Source organism: Trachypithecus francoisi, unplaced genomic scaffold (genome assembly GCF_009764315.1).
Source record: "Trachypithecus francoisi isolate TF-2019V2 unplaced genomic scaffold, Tfra_2.0 Lachesis_group0, whole genome shotgun sequence".
Classification (NCBI taxonomy): Eukaryota; Metazoa; Chordata; class Mammalia; order Primates; family Cercopithecidae; genus Trachypithecus; species Trachypithecus francoisi.
The window spans coordinates 64,970,646-64,997,652 of NW_022681453.1; the positions used below are offsets into that span (position 1 = coordinate 64,970,646).

The 27,007-nt window shown below is 43.2% G+C and overlaps 1 protein-coding gene across 5 annotated transcripts; it reads left to right on the forward strand.

The window, feature by feature from the left end:
• The first annotated feature begins 2,201 nt into the window (after positions 1-2,201).
• On the forward strand, positions 2,202-27,007 carry ROPN1 (rhophilin associated tail protein 1). Of its 5 annotated transcripts, none has more exons than XM_033210997.1 (7): positions 2,203-2,439; positions 2,851-3,019; positions 14,538-14,775; positions 18,166-18,280; positions 19,601-19,762; positions 25,802-25,977; positions 26,800-27,007. In XM_033210997.1, the coding sequence occupies exons 3-7, from the start codon at positions 14,660-14,662 to the stop codon at positions 26,864-26,866; spliced, it is 636 nt and encodes a 211-aa protein (XP_033066888.1). In that variant the 5' UTR covers positions 2,203-2,439; positions 2,851-3,019; positions 14,538-14,659; the 3' UTR covers positions 26,867-27,007. The 5 variants fall into 5 exon arrangements, with proteins under 5 accessions (XP_033066891.1, XP_033066888.1, XP_033066890.1 ...); XM_033210996.1 differs by having other exon boundaries at positions 2,204-2,439; positions 14,648-14,775; XM_033210998.1 differs by having other exon boundaries at positions 2,204-2,439; positions 2,889-3,019; positions 14,648-14,775.

Below are 27,007 nucleotides of genomic sequence, written 5' to 3' on the forward strand. Positions count from 1 at the left end.
TACTGAAACATAACAAACACCCATGAACCCACCATCCACCCCAAGAGCTAGACCACTACCAGTAACATCTGTGTGCTCCTCCCTCTCTAATCTTACCTCTGTTTTAGAAGAAAGCAACTTTCCTGAATTGTGTTACTATCTTTTCCCTGTAAAATTATATTCTCCTGACTGTATCCTGTTATATTTATTGGCCAGCAGATCAAGGATAATCTAACCTATGTTCTCAACCTGGCCTCCTATAGACAGACATCAAATCACCTCAGCCAGACAGTGCCATGAAATTCCTCCCTTGTGTTTAACCTGCTACACTAAAATTCTATTCTATTTCATCTTCTCTCCAGCTGCTACTGCTTTGTCTGAAAAACCCCTTCTTCTGCACAAAGATCATATTATTCATTCCTGTCAGCATTATTTACTCTGCATAAAATCAGGAAGAGATTGGCACACCTTTGTCCCATGTGCATATACAGAACAGATCCCAGTGGCCAGAGCATTCTTGTTATCCTGGAAGATGCACCTGCAGCCCTCAAGCCTCCAGCCTCTCCCTCCCAACCTAAGGCACACCCTGTTGGTCAGGTGCCTATACCAACACCTGGCAGCCCCTCCACAGAGGCCTCAGAAAGGCAGGTGATAGCCAGTGACTAGATTTCTTTCATTCCCAGATCTTGTCCTATGGGCAGTGGCCATTCCCAGACCATCCAGGATTCTTCAGATGTCCAAGTACCTGTAGAATTTTGACAAATGCCAGCAGAGTGGCCTCTTTACAAATGGATGACAGCAGGCTGTGAAAAGCTTTCTGCATGCATAAGCCAAAAATCTAGTTCTCCTACTTGTTCACTGATGCTTAAAATTGCTTTGAGAGACAAAGGCTTTCATCTCACAACCAGAGAAAGCTTTGAAGGCCCTGGGGGAACTAATTGATTTAGACTAATACACCTGTTGTATAAATGGACTGAAGGATTAGATGATGCAATGGGCACCTTTGAAATAGGTGTGAAGTGACATGGGGTGTAGCAGAGAAAGATGGGGCTTTTCTTGCCTCCTTGGGTGCTTAAAATGAACAGTCTTGAGGCCAGGTGCGGTGGCTCACACCTGTAATCCCAATACTTTGGGAGACCAACGTGGGTGGATCACTTGAGCCCAGGGGTTCAAGACCAGCCTGGGCAACATGGCAAAACTTCGTTTATAAAAATGTAAAAATTAGCCTGGCATCGTGGCAAGCACTGTAGTCTCAGCTACTTGGGAGGCTGAGGTGGGAGGATTACTTAGACCTAGGAGATTGAGGCTGCAGTGAGCCATGATCACCCCATTGCACTCTAGCCTGGGCAACAGAGCAAGATCCTGTCTCAACACACACACACACACACACACACACACACACACACAGTCTTAAAATCAGAAGACCTGGAGTCAAGCTGGGCGCTGGGCCCTACTGCCAGCTGTTTGATCACAAGCAAAATTACTCGAAGCCTTGAGCCTGTTTTTTATTTCCAAAGCGAAGGTAGTACCCACCTTCAGAGTTTACTGTGAGACTTTGATGTCATCATGTTTGTAAAAGTGCCCTGGCACAGTGACCACATTCTACCCAGTAAACATTGTCTATCTTTCCCTGTTGTCCCCAGGCATCTCAGGCTCTGTTCCTATCCACTCCATCCCCCTTTCTTAGCATCATAAGGTCAAGAGTGAGGTATCTGGGACCATGCAACCCAGGTTCAAATCCTGACTCTATCACTTGCTGACATCTTGGACAAGTTTAACCTCTGGGCTGTTCCCTCATCTGTAAAAATAGGGATAACAATAGTACCTGCCTCATGGGGTGACAGTAAGGATGAAATGAGTACGTGTGTAATGCACTTAGAACAATTCCTGGCACCAAAAAACGCATTGTAAGAAGTGTTGTTACTATGATTCCCCAGGACTTCTCATCTGTCCACTTTCCACAAGCCGAAAGATCAAGTTCCACTTCCGCTCTCTCACCTACAAAAGCGCACGGTCAATGGCTACACATTCCGCCCCACCCCCAACGCCCCCAGCCCGGGTTTCCCAAGGCCCCCCAGCCCTGTCCTTAACCCTCCAGGCCGTCTGGTCCTTCCACCACCAGCAAAGCCAAAAGCAGCTTTCAGCTTCCCCCAGCAGCGCCCTAGCGGGACCCTGGGAACCCGCCGCTGCAGGAGGGGCGGGGCGGCTCTGTGACGTCGCGCCCTGCCCTACCCCGGGTGACCTGGCAGCGGAGCGCGCGCAGGGTTTGCCAGGCGAAGGCGGAGCGCTAACGTCTAACGCTAACGGTAGTCGTGCCCCACCGCTGCTGTCACCCCTGGCCGCTGCTGCCCTCCCCGCCGAGGTTCTACTGCTCTTCTTGAGAAGAAGGGTGTGAGGCATTGGGTCTCTCCCCACACCTCTCGCCTGAGGCCAGACAGCCGGTTTGGGAGCGAGCCTGAGGTAGCCACCCCGAGGGGAAGTGGAGGGAGGGCAGGGCTCTGAGCGCCCCGAGGGCTGCACTGGTCTGAGCAAGGAGCCCTGCAGGACGCCCCCTGGCTTCTGAGCCTCTCCTTGTTCACAGAGCAAGGGGAAGGCAAGATCTTCAAGAGAACGTGACTGTTGGGGATTATGGCTATCTGGCCAATTTGTGTTCGTATTTTGTACCCAGAATACTATTATACGGTTTCTTACCCGGAGGACAGTAATAGGCAGACTCAAGAGTCTGGAATCAGAGCCCTCCACGGAGGAGCTACACCTCTGCTTTTTCATCAGCAACAGGGATATAAAAATAACTTTGGGAGAATTGTCAGGTGGACCAATGGGCATACCTAGCACTTCACAGACTGCTATCACGCTTTCTTTTATACCTAGCACCTCACGGACTGCTATCATGCGTTCATTTTCACTAGTATCGATTGAACACTAAGTTCCAGGCACTGGGCTAGGCACTGGGATGGTGTGGTGAGCAAAAACTGACCAGTCCTGCCATGGAGTTTACTGGGAGAGGCACACGTTACTCAAAGAATCACAGCAACGATAGGTAAGTGATGCTCTCAAAGGGTATGTGCAATGGAACTGACAGGGTGGTCAGGGAAGGTTGAGCAGACCTCCAAAGGAAGAATTAACCTGTTAAGAGGCAGAGAATGCATTCCAAACAAGAGTAACCACATCCCAAACCCACCACCTCCAATTCCAAACCCAAACAGGGATGTGCAGTTGCCTGTGCTTGGTTCCAAGTGGCACTCATAGAAACCCTCTGAAATTCTGCCCTGGAGCCTTTCATTCATGTAACTGGAGACTTTCATTTATGAAACGGAAGCCCTGTTTAGCCCATACCAATAAAACCAAGTGAGAGATCCCTGAAACAAGACTATAGTCTATTTTAAGACCTACATTCTTCAGCACTTGGTAGGTTATATGTTGGCCTGCTATTTCACATTGAGAGGCATGTAGGTTTCACTTAAGAGGAAATGTATTGAATTGGAAGAGTTGGGGGTATGGATGAGCTCTGGAATGTATAATTGAAGAAGGCCTATGATATCAAGAGATTTAAATATGGAAAAGAACTTTACAAAATGTTAGAATTGAGAAATGTTAAGATAGAATGGACCTTTCTCCCACTTCTTTGATGTGAACAAATGGCCCTTATTGCCCAAAGACAGAAAAGCTGGGCTTTGGTGCCTCTTCAACTCAGAGAGTCTATGATTTCAACTCTTTGTGATTCAGAAGTGCATGGAACTCCTGAAAGTAAATGGGAACATGGGGGGATAATTTGACCTGACCCTCCTTCAGTGTTTTCCATTTCTACAAGGGTACCACCACTGTGCACCCAGTGATCCAAGCTTGAAAACTGATAGTGACTCTAGACTTTTCTGTCCTTCACCTCCTCCTCCTTCTCCACCTTCTTTTCCACCTCCTCTTTCTCTTCCTCCTCCTCCTTCAGTAGTTACCAAATCCTGTATATCCTATCTCCTAAATACCTGTCTCTTTTATCCCTCCCTATTGCAATGACTTCAAGGCAGTGAAGCTCCTGAGAGTTGTCAAAAGTGCTGCCATATTCTCCTAACCAGGCTCCCTGCCTGAAGCTTCACCATCCTCTCTTCAGCTCATCCACACAACTGTTAGTCAATGTGTGTTTCAGAGTCCAACAAAGAGAAATAAATCATATAGTAATTTTTTGAGCATATAATAATTTTAACAAGAGAAGTTCAATATAAAGAATTGTTAATGATGGGATTGGAGTAATGAAGGATTGGCTAATATGTCAGGAGAGATCTAAAATATACAGGAATCACAGATATAAGGGGCAATCGCTACCCCCAAGATAGATCACTCAAGGAAGAAACCTTTCCCAGAGCTTGGTGCAGAGGGGATGGCCACAGCTGGCTGGAGAGCAGAGAAATTTGCTGAGGTACCAGACAGGCAAAAGTTACTCTCTGAAACACCAGAGAAGTCATTCACTAAAAGGTAACTCACTGACAGCACTCTGCTATAGAGCTTCCCAAGAGAGGTGCCAGGGGACACTGCTAGCCATGGGGCACTGATGGCCACTGTGTACTCCAGCAGTTGGGCACTCAAGAGATCACACACTGCATGAACCAGATGCTGGAAAAGCTGTCTGCTACAGGATCCCAGCATAGGAGAAACTACAAGTTCCTGGAGCCTAGCAAGAAGAGCATACCTAAATTCCTAAGAGAAACCTCTTCCTCATCCAGTCCTTCCAGTGCTCTGTCCTAACAAAGCTACTCCTTATGACAACCGGCAAGGGAAAAAATGTTAAAGGACCTAGTTTAATTTTTGTGGAGGAGGCAATACAAGGTGAATTTGGAGCTGAGAAGCAAAAATTGGTAACTGGCACCTCAAGCTAAACTGATTGTGTGACTCTTGTGCTTAAATTTTCTAGTGGCTCCCCATTGCCTTCAAGAAAAAATTCAAAAGCCCAAACCTTGAGCTATATTTCCAGCCTTAGGCCCAACCACTCCTGCTTTGTCCACTTTAGAGCTCCATAATTACAGTTCCCTGAACTCATCATGTTTCTGACAACCCCACATCTTTGCCTAAGTCCTTCTAGCTACATGAAATTCTCTCCTTACTCTCATAAGTACACATATACTTACTGAATACCTACCCTGTACCCGGTACTCTTCTGGGGGCTCGCAATACAGCAATGAACAAACCAGGTTTTTCCAAGTCTCAGTTATCACCACTCTTAGAAAAGTACTTTCTGACCTCCTTCTAATACCTCCAGATGTTAGATGCCTCATCCAAGAGTTTTTCTTCTGTTCTTCTGTATCTAGTACAGGTTCCTGATGCTTATTATACCTTATTTGAGTCACTGATTTTCCTGTCACTCTCTTCCATGAGACTGTGAGCTCCATGAAGCAGAGTGTGTGACTTATTTATTTATGTATCCCAGTATTCAGCACAATTCCAATGAAACACATAAGTTTTGTTGGATTAATGATTTCCTGGCTGGGCGCGGTGGCTCAAGCCTGTAATCCCAGCACTTTGGGAGGCCGAGATGGGCGGATCACGAGGTCAGGAGATCGAGACCATCCTGGCTAACACGGTGAAACCCCGTCTCTACTAAAAATACAAAAAACTAGCCGGGCGAGGTGGCGGGCGCCTGTAGTCCCAGCTACTCGGGAGGCTGAGGCAGGAGAATGGCGTAAACCCGGGAGGCGGAGCTTGCAGTGAGCTGAGATCCGGCCACTGCACTCCAGCCTGGGCGACAGAGCGAGACTCCGCCTCAAAAAAAAAAAAAAAAAAAAATGATTTCCTAAGGATCACATAATTAGTCATAAATAGACCCAGGGCCAAAATCCTGGACTCCTGCCTCACAGTCAAGAGTGCTTCTTCACTATAGCTTCATCTGCCCTCTGGATGTTATGCCACAACTAGCTATGAAGGATAGCAGCCCTATGTTTTGTTTTGGAAAAGGCCAGTGCAATGTCAAATATCGTCAGGAATGGTAATGGAAACTGAAGAGAAACATAACCCTAATCTTATATTGGAAACTATAGTGCATTCACCCCTCAGAACCCTTGTTTGTATGTTTTCAATCTCTGACTCACATAAATGCTATAATGAAATCAGAAGTAGGAAGGACAACCAGCCTGACCAACATGGTGAAAACCGTCTCTACTAAAAATACAAAAATTAGCCAGGTATGACAGCACGCATCTGTAGTCCCAGTTATTCAGGAGGCTGAGGCAAGAGAATTGCTTGAACCCAAGATGTGGAAGTTGCAGTGAGCCAAGCTTATGCCACTGCATTCCAGACTGGGCAACAGAGCGAGATTCCATCTTAAAAAAAAAAAAAAAGTAGGAAGGACAAGTAAAAGATGAAAATGGTGTGGGGTATTATGACACTTACTCTTAATAAAGACTTTCATACACTTATATTAGACAGGGCTAAGGGGACCCAAGTGTGTATACCGGATCCCCAAATCAGGGAACCATGTTGTGCAACTTTACATAACATAGTTTACATGCCACTGTGTAAATGGGCCATGTGTTCCTAGAATGGATGATGATGTGAATGAACATGGGGAAAATCTTTGAAATATGAGCATGGCTTAGATAAACCGAAAGGGGTACCTATTCATTTGTTAAATAATAAACATGTAGAACTCATGCTTTCAAGAGGTAATACTAGCATGATATATAAGCAAGTTTGGGAAATTTGCTAATAAAGCCAAAAACTACTACTCAAAAAAAGGACAAGGTCAAGTAGAACTGCTCTTAACAATATTGCTGTTGGCATCCAAATGCTGTGTTAACATGGCCATGGGTTTGTCTCAGGATGGAAAAAAATCAAGGCTTCTGTGAAACACAGTTGAAGAAGCAAAGTTAATACAAATAAATTGTGGTGATCTTGAAAGTCAAACGGCATAATTTTTATAAGAAAAGAAATGAAGATCCATTAAATGTTTTTCAGAGTGATGTAAAAACATGAGTGGTTAAGAAATTTTACTGGAGGGCAAGATGGCCAACTAGACGCAGACAAGTGGAACAGCTCCCACAGAGGAACTGAGACAACTGGAGTGCTTTTAACATGTCTTCAGAGGGAAGGCACAGACAGTGGACTGAGGGAAGGCACAGAAGCTTGGCTGAAGGGGGAGAAAGCTGGGAAACCCATATGGGCTGCCATACCCTGAAGCTCATTTTTGAACTACAACAGCTTTGGGGGAACAAGTGAGTTGAACTGGCGAGGAGCAACCTGCTCTCACCAGGGGCCACTGGAACCCTGGAAGGAGGGAACCCATCAGTCAACACAGAAACTTAAGGTGGCAGAGAGAGCTGCTTAGAGAAGTAGGGCAGCAAGCCAGATGATGTGGAGCCCAGAGAGTTTGGTGTGAGAGTGTTTGTAGTGCAGCATGGCCAGGGATGGCCATCCCACCAGGCTCAACTTGCTCCAATAAGAGACTTTAGCTGTAGGGGAACTGTTGGACCTCATCTCTGCAGGGAGGTCTTGTTCATCAGATACGGCTGGTCTGATCTGAGCACCCATTGGTCTGCTGGCCTCTTCCAGGTCCCAGCCTGGCCATGCCTGCTTACAGGGCAGTCTCAGGTGCCTTGGGGGTCCACACCATAGATTCTGCACTGGCAAACCATGCCTGATCAGTGGAGAGCTCCAGCAAGGTGGCCCCTATGGCTGCATACCGCAGCCAGTACTTTCCTTCCCCATACTACAGCTTCCCTGAGCCCACAGCAAGTACCCACATCACTTTGCTGGCCCATGTCTGCAAAGGGAGGTTTTGGTTTACTTGTCCCACCAGCACACAAGAGTGTAGTCCACCCCTGCTGACCCTCACTGACTGCCACTACAGACAGAGCCTTGGTGGGTACAGAACCAGCAAGCCCCACCCCTGCCAACACCTGCCCTTGTGCTAACACTATGCAGAGAATAGCAGATCCTCCTCCACCCTGAGCAACCACTCCTGCTTGCAGGGTACAGAGAAGTCACCTGGACTTGCACCGGCCAGCACCCCACCCCCATCCAACACCACCTCCAGTGCAACAGCACACATGGTCTCCATCAGGGACCCCTGCTCCCCGCAACAGCTGCCTTGCCTCTGCAACTGTGTGGTGATTTCAGGAACTTCTGTATGTCCCTGAGGACTTTGGAAACCATTTTTGTAATAATATTAAGATATTAATAAAAGTTATTAATATTTAATTTTACATTACCTTTTATGATGGAAAATAAATAATATACATAAAGTACTTAAGGAGACTATAGGCCTTTTTGACCACAACAAATCAGTTTTCAAAGAAAATATGGCTGTCCTTAAGAATATTTTTAAATAAATCACATAAAGTTTTTGAAAAGCATTTGGTAAGTAAAGGGGAAATTTTGGAAACATTATTTAATTTAATAATTACAATTCTAGATTTTCACAAAGCATAAATATTACTTATTTCAAGTATAATTTAAATATTTTGAATTCTTTTTTTTTTGTTTTGTTTTGTTTTATTTGTTTGTTTTTGAGACAGGGTCTTACTCTGCCAGCCTGGCTAGTGTACAGTGGTGTGATCTTGGCTCATTGCAACCTCATCCTCCCAACTCAGCCTCCTGAGTAGCTGAGACTATAGGGACGTGCCACCATGCCTGGCTAATTTTTGTATTTTTAGTAGATACAGGGTTTCACCATGTTGCCCAGGCTGGTCTTGAACTCCTGGGCTCAAGTGATCTGCCCGCCTCAGCCTCCCAAAGTGTTGGGTTTACCAGCGTGAGCCACTGCACCCAGCCAAAAAATATTTTTATGAGACTTTACTGAAGGCCTAGAGTCTCCTTTACTAAATCAATTAAACTATTTTCTATTATTATTTATGTTTAGAGGCAAATGTTTATTTTTTTGTAAACAAACAAGTCATTATAAAAGTGCATTAAGTATCAGATTTTGGATATTTGTTTAACATCAAAAGCCAAGAATAAATAAGTCACAAACAAATCAAGTCACAATGGGAAAAAAAGTGAACAAAATCTTTTGTTTTCTTAGGGACAAATGATGATGATGGTGGTGATGGTGATGATGATGAAGAAAAATCATGTAACTTCTTTGTTAGGAGAAAATAATGTGAAAAAGAGAAAATTAAATCAAAAGTAGAGCTAAGTATTTGCAACACATATGCATAAAGATTATCATTGTCACTGATAATAAATGCATTGCAATTAAAGTAATAATCTGACGTACAGGGATTGTTTTAACAAGATGGTTGAAAGGAAAAGCCCTATAAAGGCGTCTCTGGCAGCAGGTGTTATACATAAAAACCTTCGGCACAGAAACAATAGGTTCTGAAATCTGGAAGTTTACTGACTGTGCCAAACAGTATCCAAATATAATTTCAACTGTTGTAAGTTTGTGAATGGTTGTAAATTTTGTATTACTATAAAAAGTTTACAACCATCAATCTTTCATGGCACACCTGTAGCCCATTCTGCCATGGCCTCTAGCAGGCAGCTCAGCTTTAGAGAGCTATGAAAGGCAGAAGAGGATTAGCGGTGAAATGCATACTACAAACAATATTTGATGATATCCACGTTTTCTAGGAACGCCTATGGCACAGTATGAAAAGCCCTGGGGATGTACAGGGTTTAAGCAGATGAAAAAAGAAGGGCATTTCAAGTAAGCCAGCTAGAATTAGCAAAATACTGAGGGGAAGAGAGAAAAGAAAGATAGATTACTATTAACAGTGGGCTAGAGACAGTGTTAAGCTTTGGATATATAATTTTTTTTTTTTTGGAAAGTGGCCAGAGTAGACTGGATAGGAAATTTGTGTTGATAAAGAGTAGCAGAAAATTTTTAGTTTAGAATTATAGGTATAAATCATAGAAAACCTTGAAAGTCAGGATATGATTGTCATTTTGTGAGCAGTGCTCTCTGACTATAAAAAGCAACTTGTAAGGTAGATCTGGACACACTGGACAGGACAGGCCAGAGAATGACCTGAGACAGGGAGACTAGTCAGGAGGCTGCACAATAGGTGATAAGGGGCTGAGCCAGAGACATAGGAGTAGAAATAGGAATTAACTGAAGACACATTTCAAAGGAAATAGTGGGATTTAGTGAGATTCAACAGACTGAAGAAAATGGATGACTCTCAGGCTTTGAGGCCAAAGAGATTAGTGAGAGATTAGTGGTATCATGTTCAGAGAAGAACCTGGGAGAGGGATTTAGTTGGGAGATGGACAATGGATTCTAGTGAAGTGTCCTGGAGGCAATGGGAAGTATGAAATAGAAGCACAGGCAAGAGGTCAAGGATGGGAAAACGAGTATAATCCACACAGTTTTGTCGTAGATAAAGCCATGAAAAGGCTGTGAGCTCTCCAAGAAAAGCAACAGAAAGAATGCTGAAGACCTGAGTTGGGGGAAGATTGCTAACTCTTGCTTAGAGTGAGGAAGGAGGAAGAGGAGTTATGGAAGGAGGCAAAGGAGCAGTGCTGAGGAAAATAGACACACAAGAATGACATATGCTATCAAAGGAGGAGAAAGTCTCAAGAAGGAAAGAATTGTCATGTCTAGCAGGTCACCTCCCATGTCAGACTATGTGTATTCCAACCCTATGTCTGTCACTTATTAGATGTCATTGCGAAAGTTCTGTTATCTTTTTTAGTTTCATCATCTGTAAAATAATGCTAATATATTCTACCTCATAGGGATATTTTGAGGATTACTTGAGAAAAATGTATGGTCCAGTACTTAGCACAGTACTGGTCCTCTTATGAGTGCACCTGGCACTTACAATAAATTAATAGATGTAATTGATAACTTTTTTTTTTTTTGAGACGGAGTCTCACTCTGTCACCCGGGCTGGAGTGCAGTGGCCAGATCTCAGCTCACTGCAAGCTCCGCCCCCCGGGTTTGCGCCATTCTCCTGCCTCAGCCTCCCAAGTAGCTGGGACCACAGGCGACTGCCACCACGCCCGGCTAGTTTTTTGTATTTTTTAGTAGAGACGGGGTTTCACTGTGTTAGCCAGGATGGTCTCGATCTCCTGACCTCGTGATCCGCCCGTCTCGGCCTCCCAGAGTGCTGGGATTACAGGCTTGAGCCACCGCACCTGGCAGTAATTGATAACTTTTAAGGGAAAAATAGAATGATGAGAAGAGAAAAAAAAAAAAAACTGCAAGAGGTTAAAGAAGGACCAAACCCTGAGAAAAGACAATGGGTATGGAAAACTTACAAGAGATTCCTTGCCCCAAAATGAAAAGAGCTTGCAGATCAGTTGTTAGAAAACGCAATGGGATGAAGTAAAGGCTTTACTTAAGTTTGCTCTATACTGACCAAGGGTTAACCATTGTTACTGCTGTCATGGAAGCTTCCTTAATTAGGATTGGGGCATCTTTTCATTTACACGAGATTATCTGAGATTCCAGGAGAGAAATTAAACAATTGCACAACAACTAAAAGATCCTGTCAAAATACATGGACACAGAAAATGGTGCAGCCACTGTGGAAAACAGTACGGCAGTTCCTCAAAAAATTAAAATACAATTACCATATGATCCATCCATTCCACTTCTGTGTATATACACACAACACAATTTAAAGCAAGGACTTGAACACATATCTGTATACCTATGTTCATAGCAGCATTATTCACAATAGCTAAAATGTGGAAACAATCCAACTGTCCATTGACCTATGAATGGATAAAATTGTGGTACATCTAACAAAATAGTATTGAGCCTTAAGAACAAGGAAATTCTCAGTTTGGGCCCAGTGGTGCAATGGATAACACATCTGACTATGGATCAGAAGAAAAAGGAAATTCTGACACATGCTACCACATGAATGAACCTGAAGACATTGTGCTAAGTGAAATAAACCACACACAAAGGGACAAATATTATATGCCATATGATTTTATATGATAGTCAAATTCATGAAGATAGAAAGAAGAATGGTGGTTGCCAGGAGCTGTAGGGAAGGAAGATAGGGAGTTCGTACTTAATGCGTACAGAGTTTCAGCTGGTGAAGATGAAAAAGTTCTGGAGTGGATGGTGGTGATTGTTGCACGACAATGTGAATGTACTTAATGCCACTGAACTGTACATTTAAACTGGTTAAAATGGTAAATTGTATTATTTTTAACACAGTAAAAGAATACATATATGTGTAGACAACATAAGACAATATTGTGCAGAGCAAATAAGGTACTGCTGTTTGATAGATAAAATGGTTTGAAAAGTCATTAGAAACAACTTATAAGAGTAACGTTTTAAATGATGAAGTATTTCATACAGACAAAATTAAATACATGATGTAAGTAGAAGTATAAAAATAATGAAACAAACATCAGGGCAGCAACCATCCAGCTTAAAACATACAGCATTACTAATAATACTGAGACCCTTGTTGTATCTCCCTAATGACGTCCCTCTCCCTCCTCTCTCTCCTCCACCAGGGGTAACCACCATTCTGAATTTGTATTTATCATTCCTTACACTTTATTAGAATATTATAACATACATATGTTACCAGAAACAATATATTGCTTTTCCACCTAGCATGGTGAGACTCCTCCATGGTGATGTCTGTGACATACTCATTGAGAATTGTTGCTATTGTCTTAACAATTGAAGCTTTTGGCCGGGCGCGGTGGCTCAAGCCTATAATCCCAGCACTTTGAGAGGCCGAGACGGGCGGATCACGAGGTCAGGAGATCGTAGACCATCCTGGCTAACACGGTGAAACCCCGTCTCTACTAAAAAATACAAAAAAAAAAACTAGCCGGGCGAGGTGGCAGGCGCCTGTAGTCCCAGCTACTCGGGAGGCTGAGGCAGGAGAATGGCGTAAACCCAGGAGGCGGAGCTTGCAGTGAGCTGAGATCCGGCCACTGCACTCCAGCCTGGGCGGCAGAGCGAGACTCCGTCTCAAAAAACAACAACAACAACAACAACAACAACAACAACAATTGAAGCTTTTATCATTACTTAGTGACTCTCTTTATTCCTAATAGTGCATTTTGCCTTAAAGTATCTTTTGTCTGGCATTAGTATGTCTACCTTAACTTTTGTTGGTTATTCTTTGCTTATTTATACCCTTTTTACATTGAGTCTTTCTGTGTCTTTGTTTTTTCAGGTGTACCTATACCTATATTTTAACTCACATATTTAAGCCCATTTATTTTTATTGTGATTATTGATATGTATGCATTATTTTCTACCATGCTATTTGTCCACTTTCCTATGTTTTCATCCCTCCTTTCTTGCCTTCTTTTTGACTGATGAAGGGTTTTGCTTGTTTGTGTTGTTTAAAAATTCCTTTTTTCCTCTCTACAGATTTAGTGGTTATATTACTGTTATAACTTTTATAATACTTTGCAAAGTCTAAAATTAATCATTATTTTATCCTCTTTTTCCTCCAAATAAAATAATATAAATAAAGTAAAAGGTCATGAAGTCCCACCAACCTAAGACCACTTTAGTTTCTTGTCTTGGAATTTCCCAGCCATGCTGGTGCTGGTGTACATTGAAAACTTAGAACTAGTCCGTGGCTACAAACTCCTGGGGGACTGTGTCTCTCCTGACTAGAAGCAGCAATGGAGACAGGTTTCTTTGTTGCTTACCCCCACCTGTAGGCGGATATTTTCAGCCACACCTTCTCATGCTGAGGGTGGAGTCCCTGGGTGGGTCTCAAGTTTAGGTCAGAAGGGGAGTTCTTTAGTCCAGACATTTGCCTTTTGTGAGCCCAATCCTTGGTCTCTACCCACCCTCCCTGGCCATTTATCTCAAAACTTCAAGTTCCTGCCATCTACATTTGCTCAGATGAGCCCTAGGTTCTGCATTTGCCCAGCACTGCGAGTTCCATTTTACTCACCTCATTGGCCACTGGAAGATTTTTCTCACTTCACTGCAAGCCCAGCAAGGCAATGTGAAAGGCTTGTACTGAGATTTTTCTGGACTCTAGTTGTTTTGAAGAGGGACAGCTTTTTAGCATATCTAATCTGTCCCTTTCTCTACTAAAAGTAGACAAAAATCTTTTGATCTGTTATTTATTTGTGGAGGGAATTGTATACACTTTATGGATTTTCATGTTTTGTTTCAATTTGTCCTGGAACTTTTTAAGAGAAAATGTACGAATTTTCCGCTTGACAATTAGAGTGGAAAAGAACATGCAGTTATAAAGAGAGACGCTCATCAAATGGCTGTTTAATGACTATTTTTATGTGGAAATGGCCTAATGTCAATTCACAGAGAGTTCAGAGTAAATTTTGCTACAATTCTTACCCAACTAATAAGAGCTGGACGACATGGAAAGATGTTCATTATATACTTTTGAGTAAATAAGCTGTTTTGTATAATCTTATTTTTTTAGTTACAAACATATATATACTGAAAAATTCTGGAAGGAGACATCCAATATTTTGGGGTGATATCATTAGGGAATTTTTTGCTGACCTCCACTTTTTAAATGAACAAGGCCTGTGTAATTTTTAACTATTTACAAGGCCTGTGTAAAAGATGTAACTATTTACAACAAAAAGTAGGGGTTAGCAGACGGCTTTCTAACCTTGGCGTTGTGTAACAATAGAATGCATTTGTCTTGCAGGGTCCCCAAAATTGAATGTCAAACAGAGGCTGGGTGACCTCCTGTCCAGGATTGCTCTTATCGTATGAGTCCAAGTTTTCATCTTAGGCATTTTTTTCTCCTGAGAATAGGCCAACCAATCAATGGCTCAGACAGATAAGCCAACATGCATCCCGCCGGAGCTGCCGAAGATGCTGAAGGAGTTTGCCAAAGCCGCCATTCGGGCGCAGCCGCAGGACCTCATCCAGTGGGCAGCCGAGTACGTGCTCCTTTCTCGCCTTCACCCCTTGGAGGACGGCCGGAGAGAGAGGGTCCTGGAAAACCGCAGAGGTTGTCATGGCTGCAGCCAGGGGGTCGGGACTAACTGGCATCATCTTTGTTTTAGCTCTCGCATTGCTTTGATGCTTTAAAATCCACACATAAATATTACATCTAGTCGGGTGAGGTTGGGATACTTCCCCTAAGCGAGCCAGATTGAGCAGTAGGACGCCAGGTCAATAGACCGTGTCCTGGGGGCAAGCAGCAAGAGTTAAGTGACCGCGTCACACCAGCGTATGCACACCCACCTCCTCCCTGCGCTCCTTTTCCCAGTCTGGGTGGAAAGAAGGGCTGGGAATCTCCGAAGCTTAACTTGCCTTTCTTCGTTCTCCTGTCTTACCACTAGATGGCAGCAGTGCAGCCGGGGGAGGGACGCGACCGCCCTGGGTGGATGGGGTGGGACCAGTCCAGCTAGTTCACCCCTTTAAGGAGACACTTCTTCCCCTGTGTTAAAACTCTTACTTGGACCCAACCAAAGACGCTTTGTATCTTGTCTTTGAGGAAATTATTTTCTTTAGCGTTTCTCTGAACTGATTTGTTCTGCCAACATAAAGATGTCCGCACAGTACCCATTGCATTCTGGAGAAAGGCCAAGCAGAGTGATGGGGTCCTCAGGCATGGCTGAAAACAGTGTGCCTCAAACACGCGGGCCTTCTTTCAGGAGAGACCTCCAGAGGCTGCTCAGTAGATGGAGCTTACACAACAATCGCTGTGGGCCTGGATTGAAGCAGCTTTGCACAGAAAGCCTCTCAGCTATGAAACTGCTCCTTAGACAAACTTGCCTGCTTGAAACTGGGGAACCAGGACTTGAGACAGGAGCTGGAGGATAACTAGACCTCTCGGACCATTTTCAGGCTATTTTTACTGTTTTATGATTCCCTGCTTAGGAGGGTTTCAGTAGGAAGGGGAGAGTGAGAGAGGCCGTTGAGAGAAAGCCAGTGAGTTGGGGAAGGGAAGATGTCCTCAGCCTGAGGCTGTGAGTGGGTGTACTGCGCAGATGGTGGGGAGAGTGTGGACACCTTTGAGAAGACACAAAATGTCATCTAAGAGGGGCCTTTCGGAGTCTCTGGGCCAGTGTTGTGCTCCCGGGCTGGATTAGGATGCAGCTTTTACAACTGGAAGGAAAATAGGCCAGGGGTGCTCATAAAAAGAAACATAAATGGCGGTTGCTTTGCTTAGTAATGAGCCCTGTTTGGTTTTCTATTCTAAATTTTATATATTGCCTCTACGATTGAACTTTAGCATCAGAAGACTAATTTATTTTGGCATAGTCAGATAGACAGACTTTATCTTATACGTTACTTTCAAACCCATTTTATTGTCCTTGTGCTGCTGTTATTTATAATAAGCAAAATGACATTGCTTAGTATTGTCCCTGACATTTATGGAAGAAGGCATTCACTATTGTAGCCTGCTCGCTCTCATATTGTATCACGTACTATAATTTTTTAGACATCCATGAACACTTAGCTTATAGTTTAACCACAATGAAAAAGGCGGGTATGACCTAAGAGCCCCCTCCTTTCTATCCAGACGTGAAAAGCACCGCTCAGATGGTTGTATGTGACTTACTTAAAACCTGTACCATTTTAGAGAATAAAACTCTACGAAGTATTTCCAAGACAAAATACATATTTAATTCATTGCAAGTAAGAATTTCACTACATATGTGTTGTCAACGAAGAAACCTCTTACTAGGCATCGGCAGGACATATACTTATTTGTCCTCTGGTAGGCATGTGTTACAACACAAATTTGCAATCTATGTGTATAACCATGGACCTGATCACTTGCAAATGAAGCTCAATAACCCAAAGAACGAAATCCATGATTACAGCTTTATTTCCATGTTGTCTAATCAATTCCACAAGAAGTCCAGAGATGTTGGTGCTGAGTGTTACTCTACCTGGGCAGCACTTCTGTAGAATGAGGTGCTGTGTGTCTCTGTCCCTCCCATTTATACCACCCAAGTCTGGTTATAAAGCCTGAGGCCACACCCCACTTCTGTTGTCACATTGCACCCACACCCCGCCCACCCCAACACTGATCTGTGTGCAGAGATTTCTCATGCACGTTGTTAAATGTGGCCTTAACGTATTTCTTCTGCCCTTCCTGCTGATGACCTCCAAGGGGTGACTGGCAGTTACTGCTTTAGTCCATGTAGCTTTAGCTCTGCCTTGCTATGTGGCTCAGAGACAGGTTAGCCCATCATTGTATGGCTTGACCCTAACATGGACTTTTACTAAATTCCCTCTATATTTATTTACATACTACCTGGATCTGGAGGAAGTAATGGAGGGAAAAAAGCAGGGAGGGACAGAAATTTGTGGCTCATGGATCGTCAATAACCAGCCTTTGATGGAGACAGACGCTGCCATACAGCATTGGTGACCCACCTGTCAGTGGCTCATGTCCGTTCCCTGCTGCAGGCAGCCTCTTTTCATCTTATGCCAATCCTGAAACAGAACTCAGTACTTGTTCCACAATGCCCCAAAACAAAGTCCACTCCACAAAATATTGAGGAACAGGCAGATTTTACTGAAAATTTTGAGGGAAGATGGAGAAACAGTTTTATTTCACAGTTACCATATAACTTCAGATTATCTCAAACCTTCTTTGGCTTGTCTTCTCTCCTGAGCCTTGCACGGTGCCCTGACAACCCTCTCTCCCTTCTCTCTTAAAGCCCCAAGCCTCACTACCTCCGGCCAGAAACCCTTCCTGATTCACCCCTAGGACACTTCCATCTCTTCCCCTTCCCTCCTTTTTTGTTTCTTCAGAGATGGGGGTCTCACTCTGTCACCCAGTCTGGAGTGTGGTGGCACAATTATAGTTCACTGCAGCCTCAAACTCCTGGGCTCAAGTGCTCTTCCAGCCTTAGCCTCTGGAGTCGTCAGATTACAGGCCCTAGTCACCATTCCTGTGCTGTCTTCCCCTTTGTTTTTAGTTATCTTCCAACTTCTCTTCCCAAGATTATATATACAAATGTAATATACATCTGCGTGTATAAAACTCTCAGAGATGACTGAAAAAGAAACCTGAACCCAATATGCTCCAGAGAATTGCATACCCAAACTTTTCTTGGTTCTTCCTCATCCCTAGAGAAGAACAAAGCTTTGTATTCTCTAAGCATTCTCTATGCCCTAAGTGGAGAGTAACACATTCAGGCTTTTCCCATATGTAAGTGAACTAAACACAATGACACATAAAAGCCACTTAACAAAGATTCCTTTCTCTACCACCTTCCCTCAGAAAAAGGGGGAAGGATTGCTAGAACAGCCAGAGGTCACTGGATATAGGATGCTCCTCCTACTCTCTGACTTTTTTCTTGTAGTTATTTTGAGGCCCTATGTAGAGAGATGCCTCCGGTGAGAGAGCGGTCTGTGCAAGCTGCTTTGTGTAACTGGACAGAGCTAACACCTGAGCTGTTAAAGGTCCTGCATTCTCAGGTAAGGGCCCTGCTACAGCATTGAGGGGAATGTAGCACAGTGTTGAGTCTGGGTGGGTACAGATGAAACCCCTCTGTTCTCTTGCCAGTCAGCTGACCACTTAGCACCACCCTAAAATACACTAAACCGTGGACTGAAAGTAAACCTTCCCTTGGGGAAATGGGAATAATTTTGAAATAGGCTGTAGGCTGAGTCATTGGTGGGGTCATCCCAGGTTTCCTTGAAGCTGGCAGAATGTACAGGGGTTCAATGCAATGCTAATCTCATCTCTCCAGAAAAGTGCAGGCCCTCAGTCACTCAACAGTGTCTCCCTTACTGATCAAGACCATAATATGATGCCAATCACAGTATTGGGAAGGACATATTTCAGCTCCCCAGCTATCCCAGGTCCAGACATAGCTTTTAGCTTTTAGGGAGAGGCTGTGAGCCTCTTCACAGCCACATCATCCTGGCAGCTGCCTGGTGAATGAATGCATGAGGAGGGTCCAGCTTGAGAAAGTTTGTGGTTTGGCCAATTCCCAGGAAATACGGTTGAGCACCACCATACCCTGCTTTATGATCCAGGACAGAGAGGTTAGGGGTGATTTAGGACTGGTGTGGCTAACTACCTTGGTCCCAGAGGCTTAGCATTTCACTAGAATCAGAGGGTCAGGAAAGGTGGTGGAGCACTTCATCAGGGGCATCTGTGCTCTTGTTGCATTGGTGGCCAACAACCAGTCACCTTCCCTCCCTTTATCCACCAAGTACCTTGTGCAGTGAACATGACAGAGCTCTAAAGTACCTGGGATCAAGCAACATTAGGCGTCCAGACCAAATCCCCGCAGGTCAGCCACATACTCCATATCATTCCAGGGAAAGCATGAGGGATGCGCTTGAGGTCTAGAGCTAAGAACTCATTGCAATCCGGAAGAAAGAGACCTATGTCTTGTTTTAATTTTACCATTAATTAGTGGTCTGAGGTAAGCCATCTACCCTCTGGTTTTGTTTTCAGGCTGTTCTATCTGTCATATAAGGAATAAAACAATTTAGGAATACAATAGCAGATAAAAGCATCACCAGAAATTAAAATGTAATATAAATGTATATCTTTTGCATAATTCTGACATCTAAAGTTTAACAATTAATTATATTTCAGCATGCTCTTCACTAGGATTTGCGAAGATAACTGCCACACAGAGCCATCTTGTACCTTCCTAACACCCCTCCCGCCCCTTGCCATGTGCTGGGAGATGTGGACCTGGCCTGGGGGCGGGGTGTTTCTCAGGCCCTTGTCTCAACTTCTCCCACATCTCTGTGTTGTGTCTGTCCCCTGCCCTGCAGGTTGCTGGGAGACTGATCATCCATGCAGAGGAGCTGGCCCAGATGTGGAAAGTGGTGAATCTTCCAACAGATCTGTTTAATAGTGTGATGAATGTGGGTCGCTTCACGGAGGAGATCGAGTGGCTCAAGTTTTTAGTCCTTGCTTGCAGCGCTCTGGGAGTTGTAAGTTAGCTTGACTGTTTTTTGTTCCTGAGGGGGCAATCTCCCTCCGGGCCTGGAAGGGCAGTGGATCTATACACGTGGTCAACTCTCCAGGGCTGATGATAAACATGCCTCTTCTCGCCTTGTCCTTCTCCTCTCTAAAGCAAAGTCTTTTCTGTGCTCGTCAGGCAGAAGCAGGGGCTGGGAGGGGCAGAGGGAGACACCATCGTCAGGCTCTGGGGAGAGCTGACTGCAGTGTAGTTCTTGGATTATTTATGAATATTGCCCTCAGACTTATTTTCACTCCACTCCCTCCATTCACATTCCCAGAGACAGCCAAGAGCCGGCTGCAGAAAAAGACTCCCAGACACCTAGAATATATATCAATAGACACTTTTTAAAGGGGGTACAGTCTTATAGAAAACTATGTAATAAACAGAATTGGATGTGAAAGTCAGACATAAGAAAGCAAAAAAAAAAAAAAGAAAAAAGAGAGAGAGAGATGAGGCTATTTCTGAATTTAGTCATGACATCTCCATGGATGCAGGATGTTCATACAGATTTATGCCTTTTCCAAATTTGACTTGTTTGATATTGGAAAAGCAATTTTACTGCTTTGAAGCCAAAGATGCTGAAACCAGTTTATATGTATAGATATTTAAAGCCTGGGTATCTTATATTGGACTTACATTGTTAAACATTGTTAAAATAACTTAAAATGAATCAAAAACATGTTTTTTTAAAAGAATCCCTGAGATACACACAAGTTTGAAAATTATTGAGAAAATAATTGCGTCTGCCAAAACCGAATGGTATGAAAAGGTAGTCTGAATCATTCAGCATATCTAAACATAATCTTGTTCTTCTCAAATATGCTTGGAATACATATTTGACAGTTTTATTTCTGAGAAAATTTAGTGGAAATATTGTAGTCCAACTTTTCCTATAGGTTCCCCTACAGCCTTCACCATAATCATTTCTTTAGAGAGAAGTAAACAAGAGGACATTTGTGGCTCTTTTTTTCTTCATTTTCCTTTATAGCATTTATTACTGAATAAATCACTGTCCTCCAAGGAGGAAAGAAAAGTAAGCAGCAGAGGCCTATGAGATGTCAATCAGGACTGGGGAAAATCACAAATGGGAAGATAAAAAATGGACACATTTTATTAAATTCTAATAGGGTTACAGATTTTTTCACACCACATTTTGAGACATTTTGGGGTGAAAATATACCTTTCAAATTTTATCTGTAGTTAATTTGGATCTTCTTGGTCTATCTCACCCACAAAGGGTCAAATAAGAAAATAAATAAATTCAATCCAATCCTGAAATTTTAGTCTGATGTGGTAACTGAAACAGCCTAAAGATAAATTTCCCAGTATCTCAGGTTTTTCTCACCACGCTCTCTTCTCCAAGATGGCAATTGAATATAGACGGAAAGAGGTGACTCTAGGCCGGGCGCGGTGGCTCAAGCCTGTAATCCCAGCACTTTGGGAGGCCGAGACGGGCGGATCACGCGGTCAGGAGATCGAGACCATCCTGGCTAACACGGTGAAACCCCGTCTCTACTAAAAAATACAAAAAACTAGCCGGGCGACGTGGCGGGCACCTATAGTCCCAGCTACTCGGGAGGCTGAGGCAGGAGAATGTCGTGAACCCGGAAGGCGGAGCTTGCAGTGAGCTGAGATCCGGCCACTGCACTCCAGCCTGGGCAACAGAGCGAGACTCCGTCTCAAAAAAAAAAAAAAAAAAAAAAAAAAAAAAAAAAAAAAAGAAGTGACTCTAGGCCCACAGAGCAGTCAAATGAAGGGTTTCCCACAGCCCTCAGTCTTCCCTGGCATCTCTGGTCTCCATGGCAATGCCTGTCTGTCTGGTCACTAGCTGCTTACAGCTTAAGTTTTTGGTCTCGTCTCTCCCAGACTGGTGAAAGGCTGACAATGCCTCCCCGACCAGCTCATTTCAGTTCTCAATGGTGTTGAGGGCCTCTTTGAGTCTTTGCCAGGGTGTCCTATCTGCTCCCTGGCTCTGGTGGTCTACTTCACAGCCCCTCACCAGTGTGTGATGTGTCTGAGCCCTTCCCATATCCCCATACCTCAGAGTAACAAAGAGTGACTTTGGAAAGTCAGATTCCAACCCTCCCTCTGTTTGGTCCACTGTGTAGATGCGAACTTTCCTCTGATGTACCTGCCTCCCAAACTGGAGAGGGGAAACCACGAGGTGAATTGTATCTTTCTACTTCCCTTCTAAAGCAAGGAGGTGGGATTCAGTGTTCCATGAGGTTCATCTACCTCTGACATCCTGTGATTCTATCTCCACTTCTCTGCTTCCTCTGAGACACCCTCAGGCCTACCTCTGAATAACAGTGAGCTCCTCCAATTCTAAGAGGCCTTGACATATCTGACTTTGCTCCTCATCATCCCCATGTCAAAGAACCCCTAGAGGTAAAGTCAGCCTGGAGGTTAAGTCTGTAAATAAGGGGTGCCCTATGAAACCAGTAATCAATACCCTTATATTCATTTCTATCATGCTGGACTGTTTCTGGGATCTTAAATGTGGGGCTGGTCAGTGATACGGTGTGAATGTTTGTGTCCTCCCAAAATTCATAAATTGAAATCTCAACTTCCAAAATGATGGCCTTAAAAGTAGGGCCTCTGGGAGTTGATTGGGTCACGAGGGTGGAGCCCTCATGAATGGGATTAGTGCCCTTATAAAAGTTGCCCCTCTACCAACTGAGGACACATAGAAAGCATCACTCATGAGGAACAGGCCCTCACCAGAGAGCAAATCTGCTGGCTCCTTGGTCTTGGACTTCCCAGACTCCAAAACTGTGAGCAATAAATTTCTGTTGTTTATAAATTACCCAGTCTAAGGTATTTTGTTATAGCTGAGAATAAGTCAGGGGTCACCATCTGGTGGAGACCTTGCATCCTAGTTAATTCATATATCCTCAGAGGCAAGCCCAGAATTTCTCTTTCCTTTGCAAATTCAACAGCAAGACAGAATCTCTATACCATTCAGAAAAGCCAGTTTGTTCCTTGTAGAAGAGACTAGTAACAAGAATTTTTACTCCAGTAGGTAATAGGTATATTTACTCCATCTTGAACTCTCTGCGTCTAATGCACATTATTCAGAATGCGATGGCATGCAGACCTGCATTCCTCCTCCCTTCAGCACTCCTTCTTCTGGACTGGCCTATGCCACCTCCTGTTCCACTGAACTGATTATTAAAAAAAGAAAGAGATCACGTATGTAGAAAATAATCCTGTTCACTGGAAGGAATGACATATTTTGTTAGCAAATGATTTACATATCAAGGCTTTCCCCTCTAACTTTGAAAATGAAGCTCACAAGATGCTTAAAGATTATGTCTGTCTGGATTAAGAAAATGTGGCACATATACACCATGGAATATTATGCAGCCATAAAAAAGGATGAGTTTGCGTCCTTTGTAGGGACATGGATGCAGCTGGAAACCATCATTCTTAGCAAACTATCACAAGAACAGAAAACCAAACACCGCATGTTCTCACTCATAGGTGGGAACTGAACAATGAGAACACTTGGACTCGGGAAGGGGAACATCACACACCGGGGCCTATCATGGGGAGGGGGGAGGGGGGAAGGATTGTATTGGGAGTTATACCTGATATAAATGATGAATTGAGGGGTGCTGACGTGTTGATGGGTGCAGCACACCAACATGGCACAAGTATACATATGTAACAAACCTGCATGTTATGCACATGTACCCTAGAACTTAAAGTATAATAATAAAAAAAAGAGACATGAACCACCAACAAAGTACTGAGACAAGATATTAAATTTACAGTCACCAAAAAAAAAAAAAAAAGATTATGTATGTGAAGCAGATCCCAAAAAAAAATTGTGCAAGAGAATGAAGATCTGTTTACTTTAGATTTATGTCAGTTTACCAATAGCTCCAGTCCAAAGAGTTATTTATCCACTCATCCATGTATTAAATCTTTAAAAATACTTAAAAATCTTATGAGGCAATAGAATTTGAAGGTTTGTTGTTTGAATAATCAATAAAAGATGATGTGTAGGGCTGACAGCCCCTATGTTAGTTTGTTAGGGCTGCCATGACTTGGTGACTTGAACAACAGAAATTTGTTGTCTCTCAGTTCTGGAGGACAGAAGTTCTGGGAACAAGCTGTCAGCAGGATTGCTTTCTTCTGAGGTGTTTCTCCTTCTCTTAAAAATGGCCAGCTTCTCGAACTGTGTCCCTCTGTGCCTGCATGTCTGGTGGCTCTCTCTTTATGTCCTAACTCCTGTTCTTACAGAGACACCCTACTGACTTCATTTTAACTTATCTTTTTGAAGGTCGTATGTTCAAATACAATCGCATTCTCCAGTTCTGGGGTTAAGGCTTTGACATATGAATTTTAGGGGGAACAATTCAGCCCATACCAGCACCCCATGGGAGAGGGCAACAGAACAAAGCATTAGGGGTGCAGAGGGTTGTTTTTGTTTGCTTGTTTGTTTTTTTACAGAAATGGATGAGCTGTGGGTGGAAATTATAAAGTTCAGAGTGTGCTCGCAAATCTACCCCAAACCATTCTCCCACTCACATGCATGACTTACCATCCTCCCAGACAGCCTCGTGTATACTAGTTAGCCCATGCCTGCCCTCCCACCCGCTCTGAATTAAGTGGAAGTGCCTAGAAGATGCAGTGTTTCACAGCGATTTCCATGAGAGGACCCCCAGGGGCAGGGGAGAGGAAAGGAAGGTGGCCTGCCTCAAACTCAATTTTTTTTGACATCGTGTGGTTTATTGAAAATTTTGTTTCAGAAAATAACAATGCTTATTAAATGTAAAGAAACAAATTTTAAATATTAACTCAATTAAAATTAATAATTATTACAAATTATGTTTAAATTACTTGCCATCAATTCAAACTATCACTCAAGGAAGAGTTTATTCACATCCTCCGTACCTCAGTACCTCCTGACATAGATTACACTCCTGGGTACCACACACCCTAGTACCTCCTGACATAGATTACACTCCTGGGTAACACACACCACAGTTAGAGAAGCCCCATCTAGGCAATCATTCTGTTCTGGGAGAGGATGAGAGGAGAACAGCAAACATCAACTGCTAAGGCAGGACAAGTCTCCGCTACTAATCATGTGGGAAGATACAGCAGCTGCTTTTTCACTCCCCCTAAGGACTCAGGACTGATCTTTCACTGATCCCTGGAAGGGTGTGTCAGGATGATCTGTACATCATCAGTTTCAGTAAACCACCAAGATCTGTATGCTGACCTTCATTTCACAACTCTTTCGCTTGTATCATTTATTCAAAGGGTGGGTTTATGTAACGACATGAGATTAGTTCTGAGCATGCTCCTTTAATGTTCAAGTTTCATTGTAAGGCGGGTTTGCTTCTGTAGTAACCCTTCTATTAAAATTCCCGGCACTCATTGTCAACCAATATTTCCCCAACAATATAAAGGTTAGTATTATGTAATATTAAAGAAAGCACTAGGTGATTCTATTTAGATGGGCCCAGATGCTTTAGAGGAATGTTTATCTTGATGTTCAAGACCATTTTTCCAGTATCTTCCTGGGTCTCTATTTTTATGGGGAAATTACCCTTCTCTTACCTTCTCCTCTACTGTGTCATTGCCACAAGTATCTTGCTGGATTATATGGGCTAGACCATTTATCTCAGCTGTTTAAAGATTGGAGGGTAAAAATAATAATTCTAACTATATAGAATGCAAATCAACTTCCCTCCTTTAGTGAGGTTATTTGGGCTAAAGTAATAAATATCTTAAAGTACTCAGGAATTTATAAATTTAATTCCTCGAGTAGTCTTCCAACAAAGAAAGAAAAAAATAAAGATATCCAAAACTTAATTTTTTTAGAATGAATTAGTGACATTTGAATGTAAAAATTTCAAGCTTTCTAGAATCTTAAATTGTTCCCACTTCATTTTATAAGAGGAATATTTTTGTTTTCTTTCTTGTATCTCAACGGATCTCAGGAATACTGGCTGGAAGAGTAACTTTCTCCTCATTTTATCTAACTTTATAGACTATTACCAAAACTCTCAAGATAGTGTGTGAGGTCTTGTCATGTGACCATAATGGTGGGTTGCCCCGGATCCCGTTCAGCACCTTCCAGTTTCTCTACACGTATATTGCCGAAGCGGATGGGGAGATCCCTGCATCACACGTCAGCAGGATGCTAAACTACATTGAACATGAAGTGTAAGTTAACTTTCGCCAATTGGAGGTGAAAGAATACCAGGAAAACAAATCTACCAGGCCAAGATAGTGAGATTATTGTATTATACTGCTCTGGAAACAGAAAAGTATTGTGAGAAACATGAAATATGGATCTGAAAGAAAAGGGGAAAGGGAAGGAGAAGAGGAAGGAAAAGAATGATATAGGACAACAATTCTTTAAGTCCTTCTGAGACTAGCAGTAGCGGCAGCAGCACCTGAGAACATGTTAGAAATGCAGAATCTCAGGCTATACCCTGGACCTATGGAATCATAAACTCTAGGGGTGGAGCCCAGGAATCTGTGTCTTTATAAGCCCCCCAGTAACTCTGACTCATGCTTAGCTATGACCAGTGGAACAGAAGTGGAGGAGAAGGAGGAGGAGGAGAAGCAGGGTTAAAAGAAAGAGAGGGCTGGGCATGGTGGCTCACACCTGTAACCCTAGGGATGGCTTGAGCTCAGGAATTCAAGACTAGCCTGGGCAATATGGTGAAAACCCATCTTTACTAAAAATACAAAAATTAGCTGAGCACGGTGGTGTGTGCCTGCACCAGTTAATTGGGAGAATGGCTTGAGCCCAGGAGGCAGAGGTTGCAGTGAGCCGGGATTGCACCAGTTACTCTAGCCTGAATGACGGAGCCAGACCCTGTCTCAGAAAACACACACACACACACACACACACACACACACACACAGAGAAAAAGGAGCAACAGCAGAATTAATGTGAAATGAGAGAGTTGTTTGTATATTGTCTTTCTAAGATTAATTGTCAATGAACTAACTGCAGATATACCTTTTTCCAAACAGAATTGGTCCTGATGGTATAATCACGGTGAATGACTTTACCCAAAACCCCAGGGTTCGACTGGAGTAAAAGCACAATTTTGGCAATTTTAAAGGAAGATACAGATGATTGTACTTCAGAATGACTGAAACCCATATACCACCCAAAATCAATTTTCTTGTACAACTGGTACACACTATTAATAAACAATTAAACATATGAAATCAGAAA